This window comes from Plecotus auritus (genome assembly GCF_963455305.1).
Source record: "Plecotus auritus genome assembly, chromosome: 9".
NCBI lineage: Eukaryota > Metazoa > Chordata > Mammalia > Chiroptera > Vespertilionidae > Plecotus > Plecotus auritus.
In genome coordinates this window covers 82,123,632-82,146,414 of record NC_137783.1, presented here as the reverse complement: position 1 = coordinate 82,146,414, position 22,783 = coordinate 82,123,632, and the positions used below count along the sequence as shown (strand labels likewise).

General features: G+C 39.1%; 1 protein-coding gene across 1 annotated transcript in view; it reads right to left on the bottom strand.

Annotated features, from left to right (window-relative positions):
- The window catches only part of DDX10 (DEAD-box helicase 10), a 258,829-nt gene that overhangs the window by 174,035 nt on the left and 62,011 nt on the right, over window positions 1-22,783 (bottom strand). Inside the window, exon 13 of the mRNA XM_080643092.1 lies at window positions 18,910-19,387. Within this exon, the coding sequence (XP_080499218.1) occupies window positions 18,910-19,387 (478 nt within the window). The remainder of the gene's footprint in view (window positions 1-18,909; window positions 19,388-22,783) is intronic.

Below are 22,783 nucleotides of genomic sequence, written 5' to 3'. Positions count from 1 at the left end.
AAAAGATATAGAGGAAGATATAAACAAGTGGAAGAATATACCATGTTCATGGATTGGTAGAATTAACATCATTAAAATGTCCATACTACCCAAAGCAATCTATAGATTCAATGCAATCCCTATTAAGTTACCAATGGCATATTTCACTGATCTAGAAAAAATACTCCAAAAACTTATATGGAATCAAACAAGATTCTGAATAGCTGTAGTAATCTTTAGAAAGAAGAAGAAGAAAGTTGAAGGGATCACAATACCACATATCAAGTTATACTACAAAGCCACTGTAATCAAAACAGCCTGGTATTGGCATAAGCACAGACAAATAGATCAATGGAAAGTGACCCAAGCCATTATGCTCAAAAATTTGACAAAGGAGGAAAGAGTACACAATGGAGTAAAGACAGTCTCTTCAATAATGGTTTTTGAAAAACTAAAAAGATATATGCAAAAAAAAAAAGAAAAAGAAACTTGACCACCAACTTACACCATACACAAAAATAAACTCAAAATTGATAAAGTCTTAAATGTAAGACCTAAGGAAAAAAATCCTAGAAAAAAACCATAGGCAGCAAAATCTCAGACACCTCTCGTAGCAATATAGTTACAGATACATCTCCTAGGGCAAAAGAAACTAAGGAGAAAATAAACAAATGGGACTAAATCAAAATAAAAAGTTTCTGCACAACAAAAGAAACCATCACCAAATTAAAATGAAGCCCACTGTATGGGAGAACGTATTTACCAATGATACATAAAGAATTAATATCCAAAATATATAAGGAACTCATACACCTGAACAAAAGGAAGACAGACAATCCAATTAAAAAATGGGCAAAGGACCTAAATAGACACTTCTCCAAAGAAGACATATGAATAGCAAAGAGACATATGAAAAAATGCTCAAAGTCAGGGATCATCAGAGATGCAAATTAAAACAACATTTAAGGTATCACCTCACACCTGTCAGAATGGCTACCATCAACAAATCAACAAATGACAAATACTGGCAGGAACGTGGAGAAAAGGGATCCCTATACACTGCTGGTGAGAATGCAGGCTGGTGCAGCCATTATGGAAAAAAGTATGGAAAACAGTTTTTTGAGTTTCCTCAAAAAATTAAATATGCAACTGCCATTTGACTCAGACATCCCACTTCTAGGAATATATCCTAAGAAACTCAAAATACCAATCAGAAAGAATATATGCATCCCTATGTTCATGGCAGCGCAATTTACAATAGCTAAGATCTGGAAACAGCTCGTGCCCATCAGTAATGAGTGGATAACAAAGCTGTGCTACTTTGACACCATGGAGTAGTATACAGCAGTAAAAAAGAAAGATCTCTTACCCTTTGAGACAGCATGGAAGGACCTGCAGAGTATTATGCTAAGCGAGATAAGCCAGTCAGAGAAAGACAAGTATCACATGATCTCACTCATATGTGGAATCTAATGAACAAAATGGACTGTTGAATAAACCAGATCCAGAGACATAGAAGCATGGAACAGACTGTTGAATCTCAGAGGGAAGGCAGGGATGGGTGGGAAGAGATCAACCAAAGACCTTGTATACATATATGCATAACCCATGGACACAGACAAAAGGGTAGTGAAGGCCTGGGGTGGGGGGCAGGTGAGCTGGAGGGGGTCAATGGGGGAACAAGGGGACATAAGTAATACTTTCAAGAATAAAATTTTTTTTAAAAAAGGATAACACTAAATATCTTGAGGAACATAAAAATTAAGATGCTACTGCTCACAGTGGCAAAAATGTTATGCTACCTTTATAGTTTAGTTCTGGAAAACAGTTTTGCAATTTTCTACCATTTCAGTTTTACACTTATACATAACATGACTATGACAAATACAAAACCATTTCAAATACTAGTAAGTATCACAAGTTTTCTTCACTGCAATCATTCCACAATGGATGACTAACAAGCACATGGTATCTAATCCTGGCTAAAAGACCAGAACAACAAAATTGTTCACATTGAGTCATGATATTCATCAGCTACCTACTCAGAACAAATATTCATAAGTACATCAAGATGGGACCATGATAGTGATGCAAAACATGCATCTCTGGTTATCATAGGAAACACTATTGGATGTTCATGCTATCAGAAGGTGGCAGCTGTGATCAAGGATCTTCTTAAATTACTTGGTGAACCACCTCTACCCAATTCATCCCACAGGAGAGAAAGTAAAGACCACATAGAAATACGTGGCAGAAACCCCAAACACTGACATGCTGAAGTCATATTAGGATGCCTCTACTTGTTTTCTCTATCTTTTGCTAAGTACACATCAAAAGTAAGAAACAACTATTTCAGATGAAACTTCAAGACCCTGCACAAATGTATTTCTAAGACCTCCACATAAAAACTAGTCGCTGCAAGAGTAGAAAAGTGGTTGCCAGGGGTTAGGAGGTGGGGGAAATAAGAAGAGGTTGGTAAAAGGGTACAAATTGCCAGTTGTAAGATGAGTAAGGTCTGAAGATCTATCACATAACACGGTAACTACAGTTGACTGTAGTTGAAAACACTGTATTGTATAATTAAAATTGCTAAGAGAAATGAATTTAAATGTCCCCACACACATACGCAAAAATATAAATATGAAGTGATGTACGTTTGATGCACATCCTGGCTCAAGAATGTATATTTTTGCTAATTTCTTAATCTCTTTAAGACTTGTGTTGTTGTTTTAGATGTAGAGGTCTCCCTAACAACATTTTAGAGCTCCAAAATGAAAGGACCTTTTGTTTCGCCCTCTTCCTCTTTTGCAAAGGGCCCTGTTGGGAGTCTAATGATGCCTATAGTCCCTTTCTCAGAGTAATGTTTCAGATGCATAAAATAAAATATTTAGGATTACTTGGACCCCTGACTTTTTCTTCTATCCACTGCAGGATAAGAGGTTTTGTTATAGAGGGGATTATAGTAACTTTTCTACTTCTTAAAGTCTTTGATTCCAAATTATGGAAAGTCTCCTTTGATAATGACATATCTTAAACTAGTGTAAAAATCCCCTGCTTCACCATTTACTGTGGTTCCTTAGACATCCTATACCTACCCCACCCTAAGACCCTTTAATTTTTTATGCTAAGATACATGGCCTGTGAAAGGGCCCATGGCAAAGAGAAGAGGGTGAGAATGACAGCAAGTGTTAGAAACCCCTGTACAATACAGAAATTGATTACAGCACCACTGTGTGAGTACAAACATCTCATTTTATTGTGTTTCACTTTCTTGCTTTTCATAGATGTGCATTTTATAAATTAAAGGCAAGACACTTCACTAGCATAAAAATTTCAACTCACTTCATTGTGGTGGTCTGAGCTAAATCCACAATATCTCCAAAGTATGCCAATATTTCAATATCCTGTAACTTGTTAGTAGAAAATTTAAGATTCAGGTCTCCCATTTTCTATTTGCCAAGTGAACCTTAAGAAAGTTTAAGACAACTATTTGACTGACTTTCAGTCTGAGTCACACCTGCTTAGTCAGTACTAAAAGAGGGACAAACCAAGCTGGTGGCAGTGCTGTAACATCATTCACTGCTAAATATACTAAAACAAAAGGTTCCTTTAAAGTTAGCTTTTCTGATTGTTTCCTAAAGAAGAAAACAATGACACACTCTAACAGCCAATTTCTCAAGTGGAATCTTTCATAATAGAGTCTTAATATGGCTTCTCATTTCCATCAACTAAAACATTCAAAGCAACAGCTGTACTTCATACAAATTCTGCAATTTTATTTTAGCTCTGACCATATTGATGATTTTTTTTCTTCTTTAAAGAAATTACAAGCTCAAGATAAAAATCATTTTTACAGAGTATTTAAAAGGATTGCCCATATTGCCAACCAATAAATTTAATATGGAACTTCAGTAAAATACAGCTCTTAACTACTTGTTTTACCTAATTTTCTTGTCAACAAAGCAAAGACCTTTGTAACAATAAAGTACAAATTACTATTTAAATAATCCATTTGCAAGTAAGTAATTCTACTTAAATTAGAATTGGTTGGAATTCTACACTCTTTTTTGAAAATACATATATATATATGTGTGTGTGTGTGTGTGTGTGTGTGTGTGTGTGTGTGTGTGTGTGTGTTTATTGATTTCAGAGAGAGGAAGAGGAAGGGAGAGAGAGAGATACATCAATGACAGGGAATCATCAATTGGCTGCCTCCTGCATACCCCCTACTGGGGATCGAGCCCGAAACACGAATGTGTGCCCTGACCAGGAATCTAACAGTGATCTCCTGGTTCTTAGACCAATGCTCAACCACTGAGCCACACTGACCAGGCTGGAATTCTATACTCTTTAAATGATTATTAAACACTTAGTTCTTATGTGATTTCTGTCATGATAACTCAATTTATTAACAAAATTTTACATAGTAAATGTTATTCAGCCAGAGTTTATGTTTATGTCTTATACACTCTACATATACTGACAATTACAAATATATATAAGTGTGTGTGTATGTATATGTATGTATGTGTATGTATGTGTATGTGTGTGTGTGTGTGTGTGTGTGTGTATATATATATATACATATATATATATATATATAGCAGTGGCACCTCCAAGAAGCATGAGAGAAAGCCAAGTGTTTACAGAAAATGTTTAATAAGAAAATTACATGGTTCCTCTTTTTCAAGCTTAACAAAAGAGGATGAGTTCTTTGACATTTAAGCACAAGAGGACTTTTAATTTTGACCTGATAAAATATGCAACCTGAAAATAATGCTTTTAACTCTTCTCTCCATGTTTCTTATATTCACTGTTATCACCTCCATCTACCCTTCAGAAATGGGAAATAAGTAGTGATCATGTCAAAACTCTTCTATACCATACTAAAAGTGAGCCTCACTCTTCAACCACTGCACTCTGGCCCGTTGAGACAAACTGAATTTATCATTCTTTTCAATATAGAGATTCAAATTACCACCACCAACTGGTCAGTTAGACATAGTAGGAAAGCTATCTGCTATCCTTAATCCATATTTTAATCAAACTGACTAATCAAAAATGATTATATATATATATATATATATATAAAATCACACTAAACATAACCTTTCCCTCTTTCTCTACCTATCAAATCCAACACAACCTTCAATACTAATCAAGTCTCACCTTCTCCAGAAAGAGTTCCAGTACTCTGGCCCAAAGTTCTAGCACAAATTCAAAACATTTTTTTACTACAGATGAATATTGTACATAATCTTTCTTATATTTCGATATTATTTCACTTAATGTTTCCATATGAAATCGTGTCTCTGCAACTATGTAACTTTACTGAGGACTAAGAAGTCTAACTGTTTCATATTTGATACAGTAATGTCTGTATTGATTATTTTAAGAAAATAAAACATATGATTAACTACAGAGGGAAAATGTAGCAGAGGATAGTTAGGGTCAACAGACATGATCCCAAATGTTTAGGCCAACCCGTTCTACCTATAGGCTCAGTATTTTTATTCTTTCCCCAATGATTTTTAGGTCTTAACACTATGAATCATTTCAATAAAAAAAGAAATAAGTGAGTCCCTAAAGTTGATGTGGGTGTTTTTATAGAAGAAAGAAGCTGGTGTTCTAAGTAGTCCAGCAGGATGTTTCAACCTAAGAAAACCAGAGACATAAATAGCCTCATTAAATAATCATTCATTTCTTGGCATCTGCTAAGGCTTCACATTTCACACAATGTGCGCAACTCAACACACTGATCCTACTGAAAAAATGCTCCCAAACTGCGATGAAACAATTCTTTCCTTCAATTTCTGACTTGAGGAATTCCTAGAAAACTACATAAAACCATTCAAATTATTGATATTAAGGAAAACATAATTAAGTACAAATGAGCTCTACATCTGAATTTGAAAAAACTTATGAATCATTTTTCTCCTTTATACTACTAAACACATTTTGGTAAAGACACATAAACCCAACACAAATGTGAACACATAGACCTGTCCAAAACAATTCATTTCTGGTGTAAAGTAATTAGATAATCTTTATTATCATGTTTCCACATATGTCTCAAAAGAGATAGCACAGGTACGACATAATAGTTTTTCGACTATTTCTCCAAGCTTCTTAAATGTGGGAACAACAAAACTCAAGAGGCACTGCACTTATGCAAGAACCTGTGCTGGCACTGTACCTCTGCCTCTGCTAAGGTTGAAGTTTCAGCTGAAGCACATTGCTGTCAAAGTCTTCTTTTCTACAAAGTCTTCTGCAAAGTCTTCTGGCAACAATGATTTATATACACACCCTTCGTCATAACTCTACTCAGAATTATACACATTTAGACAAAAACAAGCCACTCATGAGAAAGAATTAGGGTCAAACTGATTTCTACCGGTGAACTCCCTATAAATTTTAGTTAGTTTTTCTAAAAAAAAATTTCAACCAACTTTAAAAGGGTAGTCAACTTTTACTTAAATTTTTATTTTTCTAGAGAACACAGAGGATCACATCAAGGCCCCTAGAGATCAAAACAATCAATATGAGGAGAAAAAGACAATGAATGGATTCATTCAGGTTTAAGAATGATTTCACATAGATATTTATTCTGTATATAACCAGCTTTTCATCCAAAACAAGATACCAACATATAACTTTACTGAGGAAAGAGTCCTATCTAAGATTAACCCATTCAGCCAACAAATATTTTCTGACCCCTTATGTTCTAGGTACATTTTTCTATCAAATAGCTAAGTTTCAAATTGGGGTAAAGAACCTGAATAAACAAAAGATCAACAGATCTGAGTTAAAGAAGTTCTCCTCACTTATTCATTCAATCATCTCATTCAACAAACAGCTATGAGAATCTTCTACAACAGTGGTCGGCAAACCGCGGCTCGCGAGCCACAAGCGGCTCTTTGACCCCTTCAGTGTGGCTCTTACACACAATACCACGGCCTGGGCGAGTCTATTTTGAAGAAGTGGCGTTAGAAGAAGTTTAAGTTTAAAAAATTTGGCTCTCAAAAGAAATTTCAATCGTTGTACTGTTGATATTCGGCTCTGTTGACTAATGAGTTTGCCAACCACTGTTCTACAAAAACAGGCAACCCTGACAGATATAAAAACACAGAATGAATAATACAATTCCCTGCCTCCATACAGGTATACAGTATAGTAGGGAAAACAAAACTATGACAGTGCAGTGTGCTCAGTGCCCAGACAGGGGTAAGCACACTATGGAGCAGCAGTCACCAACCGGTGGTCCATGAGGTCCAAAAGGTTGGCAGCCGCTGGTTTAAGGAAACCTTTGGCGCAGCGGTCGCCAGCTGGTGGTCCGCGAGGTCCGAAAGGTTGGTGACCACAGCTCTGAAGCATCTGTCTTGGTCCCAGAAAACCTAACTACACACTAGTTTAGGGCCTTATCAAACAAAAGTAATGGTTTTAGCATGCAGGAACCTGTGTATCGCTGGAATTCATGTTGGCATTTAAATTGAAGTAGTTTTTCTACAATCTGATCGGGGAGAAGCTGACCAAAGCAGAAAGACAAATAGAAAGTTGGTTGCTGTACCTGGCATGGGAGAAAATCATCCCTGTTTCCATACACCTTCTATCAATTACTCTTTCAGATTACCTTTTCAAGCATGTAAAAATAGAATACAGCCTTAGATGATAGAGACAATATCACCGTTGCGGGCAGATAACAGATTTGTTCCTGACCACGTTAATGAAGATAATGTCTCCCTCTGGGTGAAGGTTGGGCAGGTTGGCTAGCAGACCTCTCACAGGACTGGGGGTTTCTTAGCTCTGACACAAACCTACTCTGTGGATGACACCAACCTGGGCACACTTTCGCATGGCCCCTGTGGAATTTGAGAGGCAGGGGAACCAGTGCAAACTTGAAGTTCACGTAGCCTGCTGTGCCATGAGTTGCCTAGCAAAGTATATCAAAAAGTGGCAAGCTAACTTGTTAATCTGCAAGTAGAGTAGAATCTCAGGTTCTTTGTAATTCTTGAAGCCTAATTTGTTTTTCTCTCTTCAGTAAATGAAATAGAAAAGACAAATGAATCTGCAATGTGCACCACAGAACAGGGCTAGTTAATGGGAGGTGAGGAGAGGAAGAGGAGTAACCAGTACACCACATCTAATCCGGTAACCGTAAATCTGGTTGGTGTTAGTAAACAGGCTGGAAACTAGACAGGTAGCCTCAAGGACACTGATAGCATATTGTTGGGGGAAAAAAATACCTCCTCCCTCCTTTTTGTGGAAGGAAGAGAGTTAGAGACAGAGTATTATCTCTAAAAACAACCATTAAAAACCAATAATTTGTTCACATTATTAAACAAAATGGCTCAATAGCTATTAAAACATGTATTACTAAGTGTGTCTGAAACTGAGTCAATCTAAAACCCTTAACAGGATATAGTAAAAAGAAAACAACATTCATTAAAAGTCAAATTTTCAGCTTCATTTTTTTTTTAAATTAAGTCTCAGGAGATTTGAGTAAAGAGTAAAGATAGAGCACATAATAGACTTTACCTACTCTTTGATTTACCAAGTTCTACTTTATGGAAATGTCAGCAAGTAGGAAAAACAGTCCAGATAGATCAAAAATGCAAGAAAAACAAAACAATGCTGAACCAAACCACAGGAGAGAACATTTATCAGGTTCTTACTGTTTCTGCAATATACAACCATTTCCCCCATCAAACATTCTGAAATTAGTATACCTTCCAAAATTAGGTATCACAGCAAGGAAAAAAGAATTACTGTGCTGTGGCTTCCTTTGACAAAAACCAGCAGATATGAAAATGCATGCAGGTGGAAGAATTATTCTAACAATGATCACTCAAAGGATGTAACAGGAAGTGTGCCATTTTAATTTAGAAAACAAACTTAGGTAGAAATTGTTATTTGGAGGCATTTTCTACAGTGATTGCCACTAACAGACTGAATCACTTGTTCCACCAATATGAGGGGTGGGAGGTAACAGACAAGCATGATGGAAAATTGCATCAAGACAGGTTATCCCTGAAAATCTGAGCCGCACCCTCTATGTGCTCTCAGAAAGTTACAATATGTGATTTCTATCTCATGCATACCTAATGGTTAAGATTGTCTTCATATATCCCTAGGACCATGGTCGGCAAACTGCGGCTCACGAGCCACATGCGGCTCTTTGGCCCCTTGAGTGTGGCTCTTTCACAAAATACCACCGGCCTGGGCGAGTCTATTTTGAAGAAGTGGCATTAGAAGAAGTTTAAGTTTAAAAAATTTGGCTCTCAAAAGAAATTTCAATCGTTGTACTGTTGATATTTGGCTCAGCTGACCAATGCGTTTGCTGACCACTGGCCTAGGACATGCATAGTGCCCAGTATACTAAGACACTTGTTTCCAGAGCTTAAAAGTAATGCACTCTAAGAATCACCACTGTGCTGGCTTGATTAGAACTGTAACAAAATAGCACTGTTTTCAACCATTTATTATGCCAAATAAAAACTAGCAGATTCTCTGCCCAATGGTATATCAGGACCATCTGTCACCTCTATTCTAACAGACAGCAGGCATGCTAAAAGAAGAAAAAAAAAAAAAACAAACCAAAAACAGCAACAGCCCTCTGAGGGGAAAATGTCCAGAGACTGATGGTCTGCTATCTGCTTAATACAGATAAACTTTTTGTCCTTTGAAAAATAAGTAAAAATTTAAATATTAAGTTTATTAAAACTTTACTGTATTGTTTCTAATTATTTTTTGTTTGTTTGTTTGCTTATTTAGGAAGAGCTACATTATGTTGCCAGCTCTCAAGGAGATACATCTTACTACACATTTCTTTGTATAGTCAATGTGCCTACCAAAAGCCTATTTACCAATTCTTTCTCTTAATCTTCCTCCCTTCCTTTTCTGAGGGGTACCTGCACAATTTAAACAAGGACCCAATACCAAAAGGGGTCAAGGAACCCTCACATCGCAACTGTGGTCCCATCCATCAAAAATAACCCAAAAGATATGGAAGGGTTAAAAGAGAAACTGCACAATTACAAAAATGTTCCATTCATTAAACATCATTCAATACAAACACGTTCACACTCAAACATCCCACAACATTATCCTATCTAATAAAAGAGTAATATGCAAATTGACCATCACTCCAAGACACAAGATGGCCACCCCATGTGGTCAAAGATGGCTTCTCCCATGTGGACACAAGATGGCTGCCACAAGATGGTCTGCAGGGGAGGGCAGTTGTGGGCAGTTAGGGGTGACTAGGCCAGCAGAGGAGGGCAGTTGGGGGGGACCCAGGTCTGAAGGGGAGGGCAGTTGGGGGGACCAGGCCTGCAGGGGAGGGCAGTTGTGGGCGATCAGTCAAGCAGGGAGGCAGTTGTGGGTGACCAGGCCTGCAAGGAAGGGCAGTTAGGAGTGACTGGGACGGCAGAGGATGGCAGTTGGGGGAGACCAGGTCTGCAGGGGAGGGAAGTTGGGGGTGACAAGACCTGCAGGGGAGGATAGTTGGGGGGGACCCAGGCCAGCAGAGGAGGGCAGTTGGGGAGACCAGGCCGGCAGTGGAGGGCAGCTGGGGGAGGACAAGGCCTGCAGGGGAAGACAGTTGAGGGGGGGGAACCCAGGCCTGCAGGGAAGGGCAGTTGGGGGAGGACCAGGTCTGCAGGGAGGACAGTTGAGTGGGGGGACCCAGGCCTGCAGGGGAGGGCAGTTGGGGGTGACCAGACTGGCAGGGGAGGGCAGTTAGGGGCAACTGGGCAGGCCGGGGAGCAGTTAGGCATTGATCAGGCTGGCAGGGGAGTGGTTAGGGGGTGATCAGGTTGGCAGGCAGAAGCGGTTAGGGGCAATCGGGCAAAGGCAGGCGAGCAGTTGGGAACCAGCAGTCCTGGATTGTGAGAGGGATGTCCAACTGCCCGTTTAGGCAGTCGGACATCCCTCAAGGGGTCCCAGATTGGAGAGGATGCAGGCTGGGCTGAGGGACACCCCCCCCCCACAATGCACAAATTTCATGCACCGGGCCTCTGGTATTCTTATAGCCACATAAACAAAAAAGACAGGAAAAATATACACATGATTAAAAGGTAAAAGGAGAAAAATAATCCAACCTAGTGAAAGAAAAAGAAGGCAACAAAAAAGGTCAAGAAAGTCCTAGCCAGTTTGGCTCAATTTATAGAATGTTGGTCTGTGGACCAAAGGGTCCCAGTTTCAGTCAAGGGGCATGCAGGGGGAGTGGGAGAGGCTCATGCCACTGCAGCAGCACTCACCAGCCATGAGCCAGGCATCTGGCGCCCGCTGAGCGGCACTTCTACTGTGGGAGTGCACTGACCACCAGGGGGCAGCTCCTGCGTTGAGCGTCTGCCCCCTGGTGGTCAGTGCGCATCATAGCGACTGGTCGCTTAGGCTTTTATATATATATAGATGTTTTACTACATTATTGGCCTGCAATGGATTGAACATGAGAACATTAGCCCTTGAGCAAACACAGCTTGGGAGCACCACCCTAAAGACTTAAAATTTAAACCATCATGAAATTGGCATGATACTCTTATCTAATGAGTATGTACTTTAAATTTACACTTTACTTTTACTGGGGAAAAAAAAAGGTCTTTCTTATTACGCAGGCAACCCTGTTCCCACTGAACTTTTACTGAAGTGCCAATTAACTTTAAGGCATCAACTCCCAGGAGGGTCTGAATTCTGTTTACATTCCCCCTACCTGACCTACCTAATGCTCAATTAACCAACCGGCAAGTCACACACGTTTCAGGCACCAACAAAACTGCACTACTTTAAGAAAAAAACGTTTTTGAAATAATATATTTCAGCTCTAACCTGTTTTGCTCCCACAGACTGAAGGGTCTCGGGTTCAATTCCAGTCAAGGCCACATACCTCAGTTGCAGGCTCAATCCCTGCCCTGGTCAGGGCACGTGCGGGAGGTCTCTTTCACATCAATGTTTCTCTGTGTGTGTGTCTCCCCATCCCTCCCACTCTCTCTAAAGATCAATGGGAAAACTATCCTTGGGTGAGGATTAACAAAAGCAATAAGATAGCCATCATGAAAAAAAATAAGAAAAGGACTCAATGTTTTAAAATTTGGTATTATTTTTGTTTCAAATCACATATGGGTGAAGAGAACACAACAATTTTTCCAGTGCTTAAAACCTCTGAAGGTCTTAAACCAGGGGTGGTAGTAAAGAGCCTCACACATGCCCAAGGAGGTACTTCTGGCCACTCTATTTGCAATTGCAACACCCCACATCCTGAATTCTGCCTTCCTTACTTCATTTTTCCCATACCACATGTATCCATTTTTTGTCCATCTGCCCCCAATAGAATTTAAGCTCCATGAGAACAGGAAATGTTGTCAATGTTCTCAATGCCTGGCACTTAACAAGCATTCAGTAAATATTTTCTGAATGAGAAAATTTTTCTAAGTATCTCATGAAGGCCCTGGCCAGTGTTGCTTAGTGGTTACTGCTGGCCTGTGCACCATAAGGTTCTTGGGTTCGATTCCCAGCCAAGGGCACATACCTGGGTTGCAGGTTCTATCCCTGGCCAGATCCCCAGGCCTGATCAGGGTGGTCAGGGCCCATGCCAGAGGCAATCGATCAATGTGTCTCCCTCACATTGATGTTTCTCTCTCTCTTTCTCTTTCCCCTTCCCTTTACTCTTGCTAAATATCAATGCAGAAAAATATTCTCTGATGAGGATTAACAAAAAAAAATCTCATGAAGCCTTCATTTAATAAACCTCCATTTTACCTAAAATGCAATTTCATGGTAATGAACGAAAGCCTTACATCAAAGCAAACATAATATAACTCTGCCTGTCACCACAGATGGCACTAGCTTTAGCTGTTAACTTGGACTTCAATTCAGTATGTATCTTAGAAGCTGTGTTTCAAAAAGAACAAAGTCAAAATGGAAATTCGTTTGGACAAATTTAAGAGTATTATGGGGGGAAAAAACATGAAGAGTTAAATCCAGTGTTACCATCAATACAGTCCTTCCATTAAAAAGCTTCAGGTAAGTATACATATGTTGACTGCTTAAACTCAAGAATAAAAATTCTTACGATTATTATTTTGGAAACTAACCTGTTCATAAGCAGAGGACCTATCATATTAGCTAAATTTTCTATAGTTATATTTGTTAGAGCTATAAAAATAAGCATTGGTGACTACTTTGAAAAGCTACTTATTTCTGATTATCCCAACAATTAAATTCAAGAACAACTTATATGACCCTCAAGAATAACCTGTTTCGCTCTGGCAGTGTCGCTCAGTGGATAGAGTGTTGTTGTCCTGTGGACTGAAGGGTTGCGAGTTTGAATCCAGTCAAGGGCACATACCTCGGTTTCAGGCTCAATCCCCAACCCTAGTGGGGGCATGTGTGGGAGGCAACCAATCAATGTCTCTCTCACATTGATGTTTCTCTCTCTCTCGGTCTCTCTTCCACTCTCTCTCTAAAAAATCAATGGAAAAATATCATTGGGTGAGGATTAACAACAAAAATAATAATAATGATAATAATAATAATCTGTCCCTATTTCACATTTCTTTTATTACCTCCACTTTATCTTAAAATGAAGAAAACCCTGATAAATAGTTTCTGAAATTTAGACTACAAAGTAGGTCAATAGAAAATTCAGGAGTCAGAAGATGCTTAAAATATTGAGTATATAAAAGTAAAAAATGAAGAAAAACAAGTCAAAATACTTTTATACAAAAATGATCCAACATATGAAAGAATAAACATCAAGATAAAAACTTTTTGCTTTCCATTGTGAATTCACAGCCTTGGGAAATCATATGCATACAAAACTTAAAAAGGAAAGGAAGAAAATATGTGTGTGTTCATATAGATATATACACATATATATATATATATACACACATATATATATATACACACATATATATATACACATATATATATATACACACATTTATACACATATATATATATATATACACACACACACACACACACACATATGTGTGTGTGTGTGTGTGTGCGTGTGTGTGTGTGTCAACACACACATATACTTATATAGTAACTCAGTGTGTACATCTAAGTTTCAAGTCACACAATAATTATTCCTTTGAATCGGAATGAAGTTTCAATTATAACTAAAGAATTGAGCACAGGATGCAAGAAAAAGAAAAGGCACCTGTATGAAGAAAAGAGAGCACATATACCATATTTCAGCTATTCAACATTTAAGATCATCCCACTGTTGTTCTTCATGGTACAAAATATTAAGAGTATAGTAATCCTGACTCCTCAGTTTTAAAGACCTCTCCTTCTGTTTAATTCAATTGAGCATTAAATAAGACCTTTGCACACAAAGGTTATGACAATATCAATAATAACCAGGTATAGAAGAATCAGAAATTAAGACATTCATGTAGGTATATTATGAAATGCCAAAAAGTAAAATATAAACAAAATGGACAATTAGAATCCAGATGTCGGTGGAATGAAGAAGTAAAGAAAGGCTTCAAGGGCTCAGCCACTACAGCTCAGCAGTTGAGTGTCGAATGAACATGAGGTCACGGTTCAATTCCCAGTCAGGACACATGCCCGAGTTACAAACTCAAATCGGCAGGAGGCAGCCGATCAATGTTCCTTTCTCATTGATGTTTCTCTCTCTCTCTCTCCCTCTCCCTTCCTCTCTGAAATCAATTTAAAAAATTATTTTTTTAATCTCCAAGGGAAAAATCAAAATCAGCACAGAATTCTTGAAATATAGGTAAGATGTGAAATGCTGGTATGGTGATCATTCTTTAGGAAAGAATCACTTCAGTGTAAGTGGAAACACACACTGGAAGGAACAGGCTGGTAGTGAGATAGGAGGGGCTAGCTTACAAAGCCCAAGTGAAAGGATGAACAAAAGAAAGGGAAGCATGGAAGGTCAACCACATTAATGACACAGGCTAGTAAGCCAGTGCAAGCAGAATAGGAAAACTGGAATAGTAAATCAGCAGTTTGCAGCCATCTAGAAAATCCAGATGCTAAGCAGCTTGCAGCCATCTAAAACAGTGGTCGCCAACCGGTGGTCCACATGAGGTCCAAAAGATTGGTGACCGCTGATGTAGAAAACCCAATCTTCCCTAAACCAAGGACACTTAAGAATAAATGATTTGAGGATAAACCTCATTTTGGTATATTAAATATAATAAAACCTTAATATGCAAATCGACCGAACAGCGGAACGACCGGTCACTATGATGCGCACTGACCACCAGGGGGAAGATGCTCAACACAGGAACTACCCCCTGATGGTCAGTGCGCTCCCACAGGGGGAGTGCCGCTAAGCCAGAAGCTGAGCTCACAGATGGCAAGTGCAGCAGCAGTGTCAGGAGTCTCTTCCACCTCCGCTGCTGGCAGGCAGTAAGGAATGAGGGGTCCTGGAGAGCCCCGGACTGCGAGAGGGATGTCTGACTGCCGGCTTTGGCCCAATCTCCCAGGGAGAGCGGACCTAAGCCAGCAGGCGGACATCCCCAGAGGGGTCCCGGACTGTGAGAGGGTGTAGGCTGGGCTGAGGGAAACCACCCCCAAGTGCACAATTTCGTGCACCGGGCCTCTAGTTAGACTATAGCCCTCCAAACTAATGTCTCTTTCCTTCCACCAGACCATTTATCATAATTCTTGTTCTTCTAGCTTTTGTCCCAGTAATATTAAAATTTATAAAACTGCCGAAACCGGTTTGGCTCAGTGGATAGAGCGTTGGCCTGTGGACTGAAGGGTCCCGGGTTTGATTCCGGTCAAGGGCATGTACCTTGGTTGCAGGCACATCCCCCGTGGGAGGTGTGCAGGAGGCAGCTGATCGATGTTTCTCTCTCATCGATGTTTCTAGCTCTCTATCCCTCTCCCTTCCTCTCTGTAAAAATATCAATAAAATATATTAAAAAAAAATTTATAAAACAGTTTGTCTCCCAAGGTTACAAGCCCTACTTGTACTCAGGAAATACCTGACACCATAATAATCTCCTTTTGTGTCCAGGCCTCATCAACCCTTTGACCACCCACGCCCCACAAGGGCAAAGATGATGGGCCAGGTACAGGTATAGAAACTCACTGGGCCAGAAAGCTCTGGATGCTACCAAGGGGCAAAACTGGGAAAACAAGAACTTCACCCCCAGGGTAACCTATCCTCCCCTAGCAAATAACTAGTCAGACAACTAAGATGTCTGATCTTTTCCTCCCTAAAGATAACATCTAGGCCTCAGTTGTATTTCAGCTCCAGGCCCGGAAAAGCAGCAAAACCAGAAAAGTTTGGTGACACTGTAGCAGACTCAGGACTAGCTTTTACCTCCCAATTCACTCAACAGGACTGCTTTCAAGCCTTCACCAAACAGTCTCTTCGGGAAATCATGCTGCTGTATCCCTCGTCCAGCCCACTACTATCCAAGTCCATTCCCCTGTGATCTCGACATCCCCCCTCAGCAGGAAGTAAATACAGAAGATATGACCTTCGTCCCTATTCCATAAAACAAAAAGGCTGGAATATTAGGTCTGATCAAATAATTGAATCGATAACCCTCCCCCCACCCCGGGAACTGACCTTTAGGCCATTTCACTATGGACATTCCCTTTCACTGAGACTTTACTTGCTGAGACCACATTCCATTATCTCTCCCCTCTGAACCTGCACAGAGAATTCTCCGCCCAGAAAAAGTCCACCATAAGTCTTTTAAAAACCGCAGACTCCCATCACTGGGTGCTGGAGCCATCTGGGGTTCAGCCACCTCGTGTGTGGAAGATCGAATAAATTCGTAATCCCTCACCATTCTGGCCTCATGCATTCCTCCTTTGGCAACCTAACAATCAGCATCTCAGAAGCCTAACTATACCTGTAAACATATTCTTAGTTAGAATTTTACATCATTACTATTAGATGCTTTCATTTACTATCTAAATTACAAAGCTTGGCCTGCACAGGTATATTATTTAGAATCGAATAAAGTATTTATGCTCATGTTTGTAGAAATTCAACAATAACTTTTGAATCATAATAAATCAATCAGATAAATTTAACATAAGTTTCAAATTATAGACTTCCAAGAATAACCCTATACATATGAATTCCATATAATTCACAGCAAACAAAACTATCAAAGTGAGAGAATAAGAAATTCAGTAATTCACTCATTTATTCATAAAACATTTGTGAAATCTGCAACAGGAGCTAGACATTATACCAGGTCCTGAACACATATTGGTCATTAAGGCATTAATTTCAAGGAATTCAGAATCCAGTAGGAAGGCAGACAAACAAACAATTCTGTGTTACAAGGGCTATAAAAAAAGTTAAAAGCCAGGGATAATATACTAATGTTTAAGGACCTCTTGGAAATCAATAGGAAAGAGGCTAATATCATAGCAGTTAAAAACATAAGCAATACACATACACAAAAATCATATACCATAAATAAATAAATAAATAAATAAATAAATAAATAAATAAATAAAGTTCAATAATATCCAGCATTGGTATCAGTAAATGGGTACTGACATACAATGATCAATATGACCTCTCTGTAGGGTAGTTTTAACAAAATGTATCAAAACTTCTAAAATGTATCATGTTCCCAAAGTCATTAAGAGAAAACTACAAGTCAATATCCCTCATGAACATAGAAGCATAGATCCTTAACAAATTAGCAAATGCAATCCGCCAATAGATAAAGGGAAACATATTATGACTAAGTGAAGTTTACTACAGGAATTTAAGGTTGGTTCAAGGTTAGAAAATCAATGTTTCAACAGAACAACTATATGTTCCTTTAATAGTTGCAGAAAAAGCATCTGATAAAATTCATCATCCATTTCTGATAAAAACACTAAACAAACTAATAGAATGGAACTTTCTCAACCTGATAAAGGCATTTATAAAAACCTATAGCTAACATTAGATGTAATGGTAGAAGCTTGAATATGTTTCCCCTCTCTAAGGTCAGGAACAAGACAACAATGTCCACTCTCACCATTGCTATTCAACATACTATGTAATCAAGTAAGAAAATGAAATAAAAAGCCCACACATTAGCCTGGCTGGTGTTGCTCAGTGGTTGAGTGTCGACCCATTAATCAGGAGATCACAGTTCGATTCCCGGTCAGGGCATATGCCAGGGTTGCAGGCACATCCCCAGTATGAGGTGTGCAGGAGGCGGCTGATTGATGTTTCTCTCTCTAATCGATGTTTCTAACTCTCTATCCCTCTCCCTTCCTCTCTGTAAAAAATCAAAATATATTTAAAAAAAGAAAATAAAAGAAAAAGGAGATTATCAAGAATAAAAGGCATACAAACAGGAAGGGAAATAGGGAACAAGGGAGAAAGACATTTACTGTGCACCTGCAAGTACTCCAGAAAACAGGTGCTATCTCTTTTATTCCTCCTAGCAGGTACCTTCAGAGAAACAAGGAATCTACATGAAACTTTCAATAAACCTTCATAAATGGCCTTTAAAAAGAAGTGCTACTTTTCTATTAAGATGCTGGATAGGTGCCCAAATGCAAATGTCTCATTAAAAGTAAAATTCATGTTTAGAGAGATTAAACTGTTGTAAGGAACATTTTAATGATTTAAATCAGTAGTATGTTAAGAATCACAAGGAAATATCCTCACACTATAAACCATGAAACCCCATCACCTTTCTTAATGTTATAATTATGACACTGGCTACTTTAAAAACATGCATCAGAATACCAGTAAATGAGAAGATTAAGATTTCCCCGTGTCACAAAAAAAATGAGAATTCTTTGGCACCTATCTCTAAATATGGAGAAAGAGGGAGAGTTCACTGCAAAGAAAATCATTCTACAAATTTTTCCTAGTTCTTGCTTTCCCATAGTTGCTCAAAGGCAACAAAACAACACACAATAAGCGGTAAGAAATAATAGAAGACCCTCCATTGGGAGTACACTTACCTGTAATGCTTTATTCTCTTTAAGGTCCAACCCAAACACATTGTGTCGCTTCACCTTAAAGAAATCAGCTCCAAGTTCATCTTCTTCCTCCTCGTTATCATCATCTCTGTCCAAGAACTGCATGGGAGCTTCCTTGTGCTTCTGTGACTCATCAGTGCTAGGGCCAGAATGAGGTTGATACCCTTTTGCTTTTCCCAGTTTCTCTTCCACTTCTTCACCTTCCTTTTCTTCTTCCTCTTCATCACTAATGCCATTAGCCAGTCCATCTTCTGTCTCTTCTGGTCTTTTCCCACCTTTCTGAAGGATGGACATTTTCTCACTGAAGTATGCTCTAAATTCTTCCACTTCATCATTGGTGAGGGAGGCGGCCCTTGGCTCACTTACGTTTTTATCTTGGGTCACTATCAATTCTTTGTTCGGTTGTTTCTGCATTTTCTGAAGAAATCTTACCCGTGGTGCCACAGCAAGACCAAGAGACCTTAAATGGGCAATTAAAAAAACAGTTATATCAATACACTGATGGTGTGTTTATGGTTATTATGAAACAGTTTCTCAAGAGTTGGGATCTATTTTTAGAGCCTTTTCCAAAGAAAATGTTCCTCTGAGATACAAAAATCTTGACAGGCTAGCCAGAAAATACTAAATACCTGTCAAAAAACATTGAAGATACCCCATTTTTCATTAAGAGGTTAACACCTTATAAAAGGAAGAGCATGAGACCAGAAACAAAGAAACAATACGAGTACTAGATCTGCCAACTTCCAGTTTAACTCTTTCAGCCTCCACTTCCTGAAACATGGGTAATAGTACCTACCAGATGGATCTCACGATTGTGGAGATGTGACATACTAACTCTATAAAAACATGTAAAATGTAAATACTAACACGGAAAAGACATGGCCCTGGAAGGACAAAATATAGTTCTCAGCAAAGAATAAACTGCAGCATCACGGTCCTCCCTTTTGAGAGATATAATGGTAATCACTTCTATAGAAAAAATTTTCAAACCAGAGACAAAAAAAAAAATTATTTTCTCCTTCTAATATCAAGGTTCACTTTATGATCAGGTCTTTCCCAGCTTCTAAATTCCTACTGATGGATTGGAAATAAATTCTTAAAGCACAGCCTGTTATAACAAACAGCTAACATTACAACATGGATCCACTGCCTTTTTCCTATAAGACATGATCCATAGAAGCTGCGAAGTATAATGGTAACATGTAGATTCAGAAATAGGGCTGTTAAGGTTCAAATCCTGGCTCTGCCACTTACTAGCTGTATGATCAAAAGGCATTACTTAACCTCTCTATACCTCAGTTCCTTCATTTGAAAAATGGTATGATAAGAAGGATTGTTGTAAGAATAAAATCATAGGGTTGTTGCAAGAATAAAATGTTCATAGATGTAATGTACTTAAAATTGTGCCTGGCACACAGGCAGCCACTATTGAGAACTTGTAATTATTGCTGCAACAGGGGCTATGGATTAGGATCACAAGTTCATATCAAATCATTTCTCTCAGTGTATTACAATTACACTTATATGTCCCTCTAAGCTCCTAAAACTTACAACTCCTTTAAGGTAGGAATACATACTATACATCTGTAATTTTAACAGCTAGCACAATAAACTGTATATATTAAGTATTCAAAATATGGTTTTTCTAGTAAAATAATTTTGTATACCTATATTATATCCTGCATACATAGCACTGCTTTAGTTATCAAATGCTTCTAAAGGAAATTATAATTACAATTAAACTGTACTAATTATTTAGACTGCGAAGTTAATTTTCTGCCTTCCCTAAGCATCACCAATATAAAGCAAAGGTCTTCAACTATAAACAGATAAGATCTACTGGCACCTATGGCAATAAAATGTCCCCTAAATATGGTCCTACAGTGTTAAAGACTTGTGCCTCTCCTGTTGCTAATCTCTCAACTAAGTCATTCAGACAACCAGAATAGAATTTCATGAGTAACTGGTATATAAACAGATAAACAAACAAAAATGTGTTATCTATGCATGTTGTTTTTCATTACCTAAGCCAGCGATTTTCAACCAGTATGCCGTAAGAATTTTTAAAACATGCAATATCTGACTAGTGAGGGGCACAGACTGCTTTTCTCTTAGATTGTCAAATTAAAAAATGGCAATAGCCAACACATAACAGCCATCCGGTGTGAATGAATCAAAATTGTACCTTTTTTTTTTTTTTTTGTCAGATTGGCAAAAAATGTACTTTTTTGTGTGACACAGAATTTTAGTAGTTAGTTTGTGTGTGCCATGAGATGAAAAAGATTAAAATATCACTGACCTAGACAGAAAGTCACTGGCCATACTACTATTACCTAGCAATTTCAATGGTTCTAAAAAGTTACAACTGACAAATTATCTGTTATACTATAACTAGAGGCCTGCTGCATGAAATTCATGCAGGGGAGGGGGCAGTCCCTCAGCCCGGCCTGCACCCTCTCGAAATCCAGGATCGCTGGCTCCTAACCACTCACCTGCCTGTCTGCCTGATCACCCCTAACCACTCTGCCTGCCTCATCACACCTAATCATTCTGCCTGCCTGCCTGCCTGATCGCCCCTAACTGCCTCTGCCTTGCCCCCCGCTGCCACAGCTTCGTCGGAATGATGTCTGGAAGGTCGTTCAGCTGTCCAGACTAATTAGCATATTACATTTGTATTATTATAGATAAGAAATATTACTGATGATTACCTTTATTCTAAGAAAATTCAAATGGGAGCAGATCACCTAGAGATGGAAATAATGACTGATGAGGCCTTGTGCCTCTCTTTTGGGAAAGTGACAGCATCTTCAATTATTTAAGGGGTACTTGTGTGACCCTGCTATTGTTCCTGGAAGTTTAATATAGGGTAAAGGGTGAGAATAAATGCCGAATAGGCAAAGGGCAAGCTTTGTCTGTTGGCTCAGAGCTCCATCTATGCCCTTCTGTGCTTTCCTGCAGTTCAGGGGAAACTGCATTTCCTAGATGCCCCTGGCAGCTAACTTCTCACTGAGGAGCATGGACGCAGTGGAGAAGCTCCACTCTCTGCTCCTCACTGGGCTCAGCAGCGGTGGGGGCAGGGGCTGGGGCAGCTGCAGGGGTAAGGGCAGGGGCAGTGCAGTCCGCAGGCTGCTGTCTTCCTTGGCAGCACCGTTCCAATGTCAGTAGCAAGTTCTCAGCAGCCTCAGCAGGGCATGTTCTGGCACCTTCATCCATGAGAGTGAGAATGGCTTCCTGTAGCTATTAATCTCTAACTTCACTTTTTTTTTCTCTTCTAGCCTTTCCTTTCCAACCCTTTGGTAACCAATTCCCAATATTAAATTCTGTTTGAAATACCAAGTGGGGGCTCTATTTATCCACTGATGCAGGTGAACCCACAGCCTAGCTTATGCAAAGAATAATATGAATGGGGAGGAGGAGGAGATCATTGATAGGCCAGAAAAAAAAAAAAGAAGAAGAAATCATATAATAGGACGTCAGGGACAACATGCTATGAGTTATTTTTTTGTTTGTTAATCCTCCCTAGAGAATATTTTTCCATTGATTTTGAGAGAGAGAGACAAAGAGAGAGAGAAAGAGATATCGATGTGAGAGAGACACATAAATTGGTTTTTTCCTTCATCTGCCCTGAACAGGGCTGAGAATCAAACCTGCAACCCAGTTTTGTGCCCTTGAACCTGAGATCCTTCAGTGGGGAGGTGGGTGCACTAAGCACTGAGCAACACTGGCCAGGGCCATGCTATGATTTCTGATGCTAGCAGTTGCAGGTGGTGAGAAGGCTCAGAGTACAGCCTTGGGAATAGTGGCTGAGATGAAGTGAAAGTGTAGTTTCCCTGTAATTGATGATCTTTTAACTGGG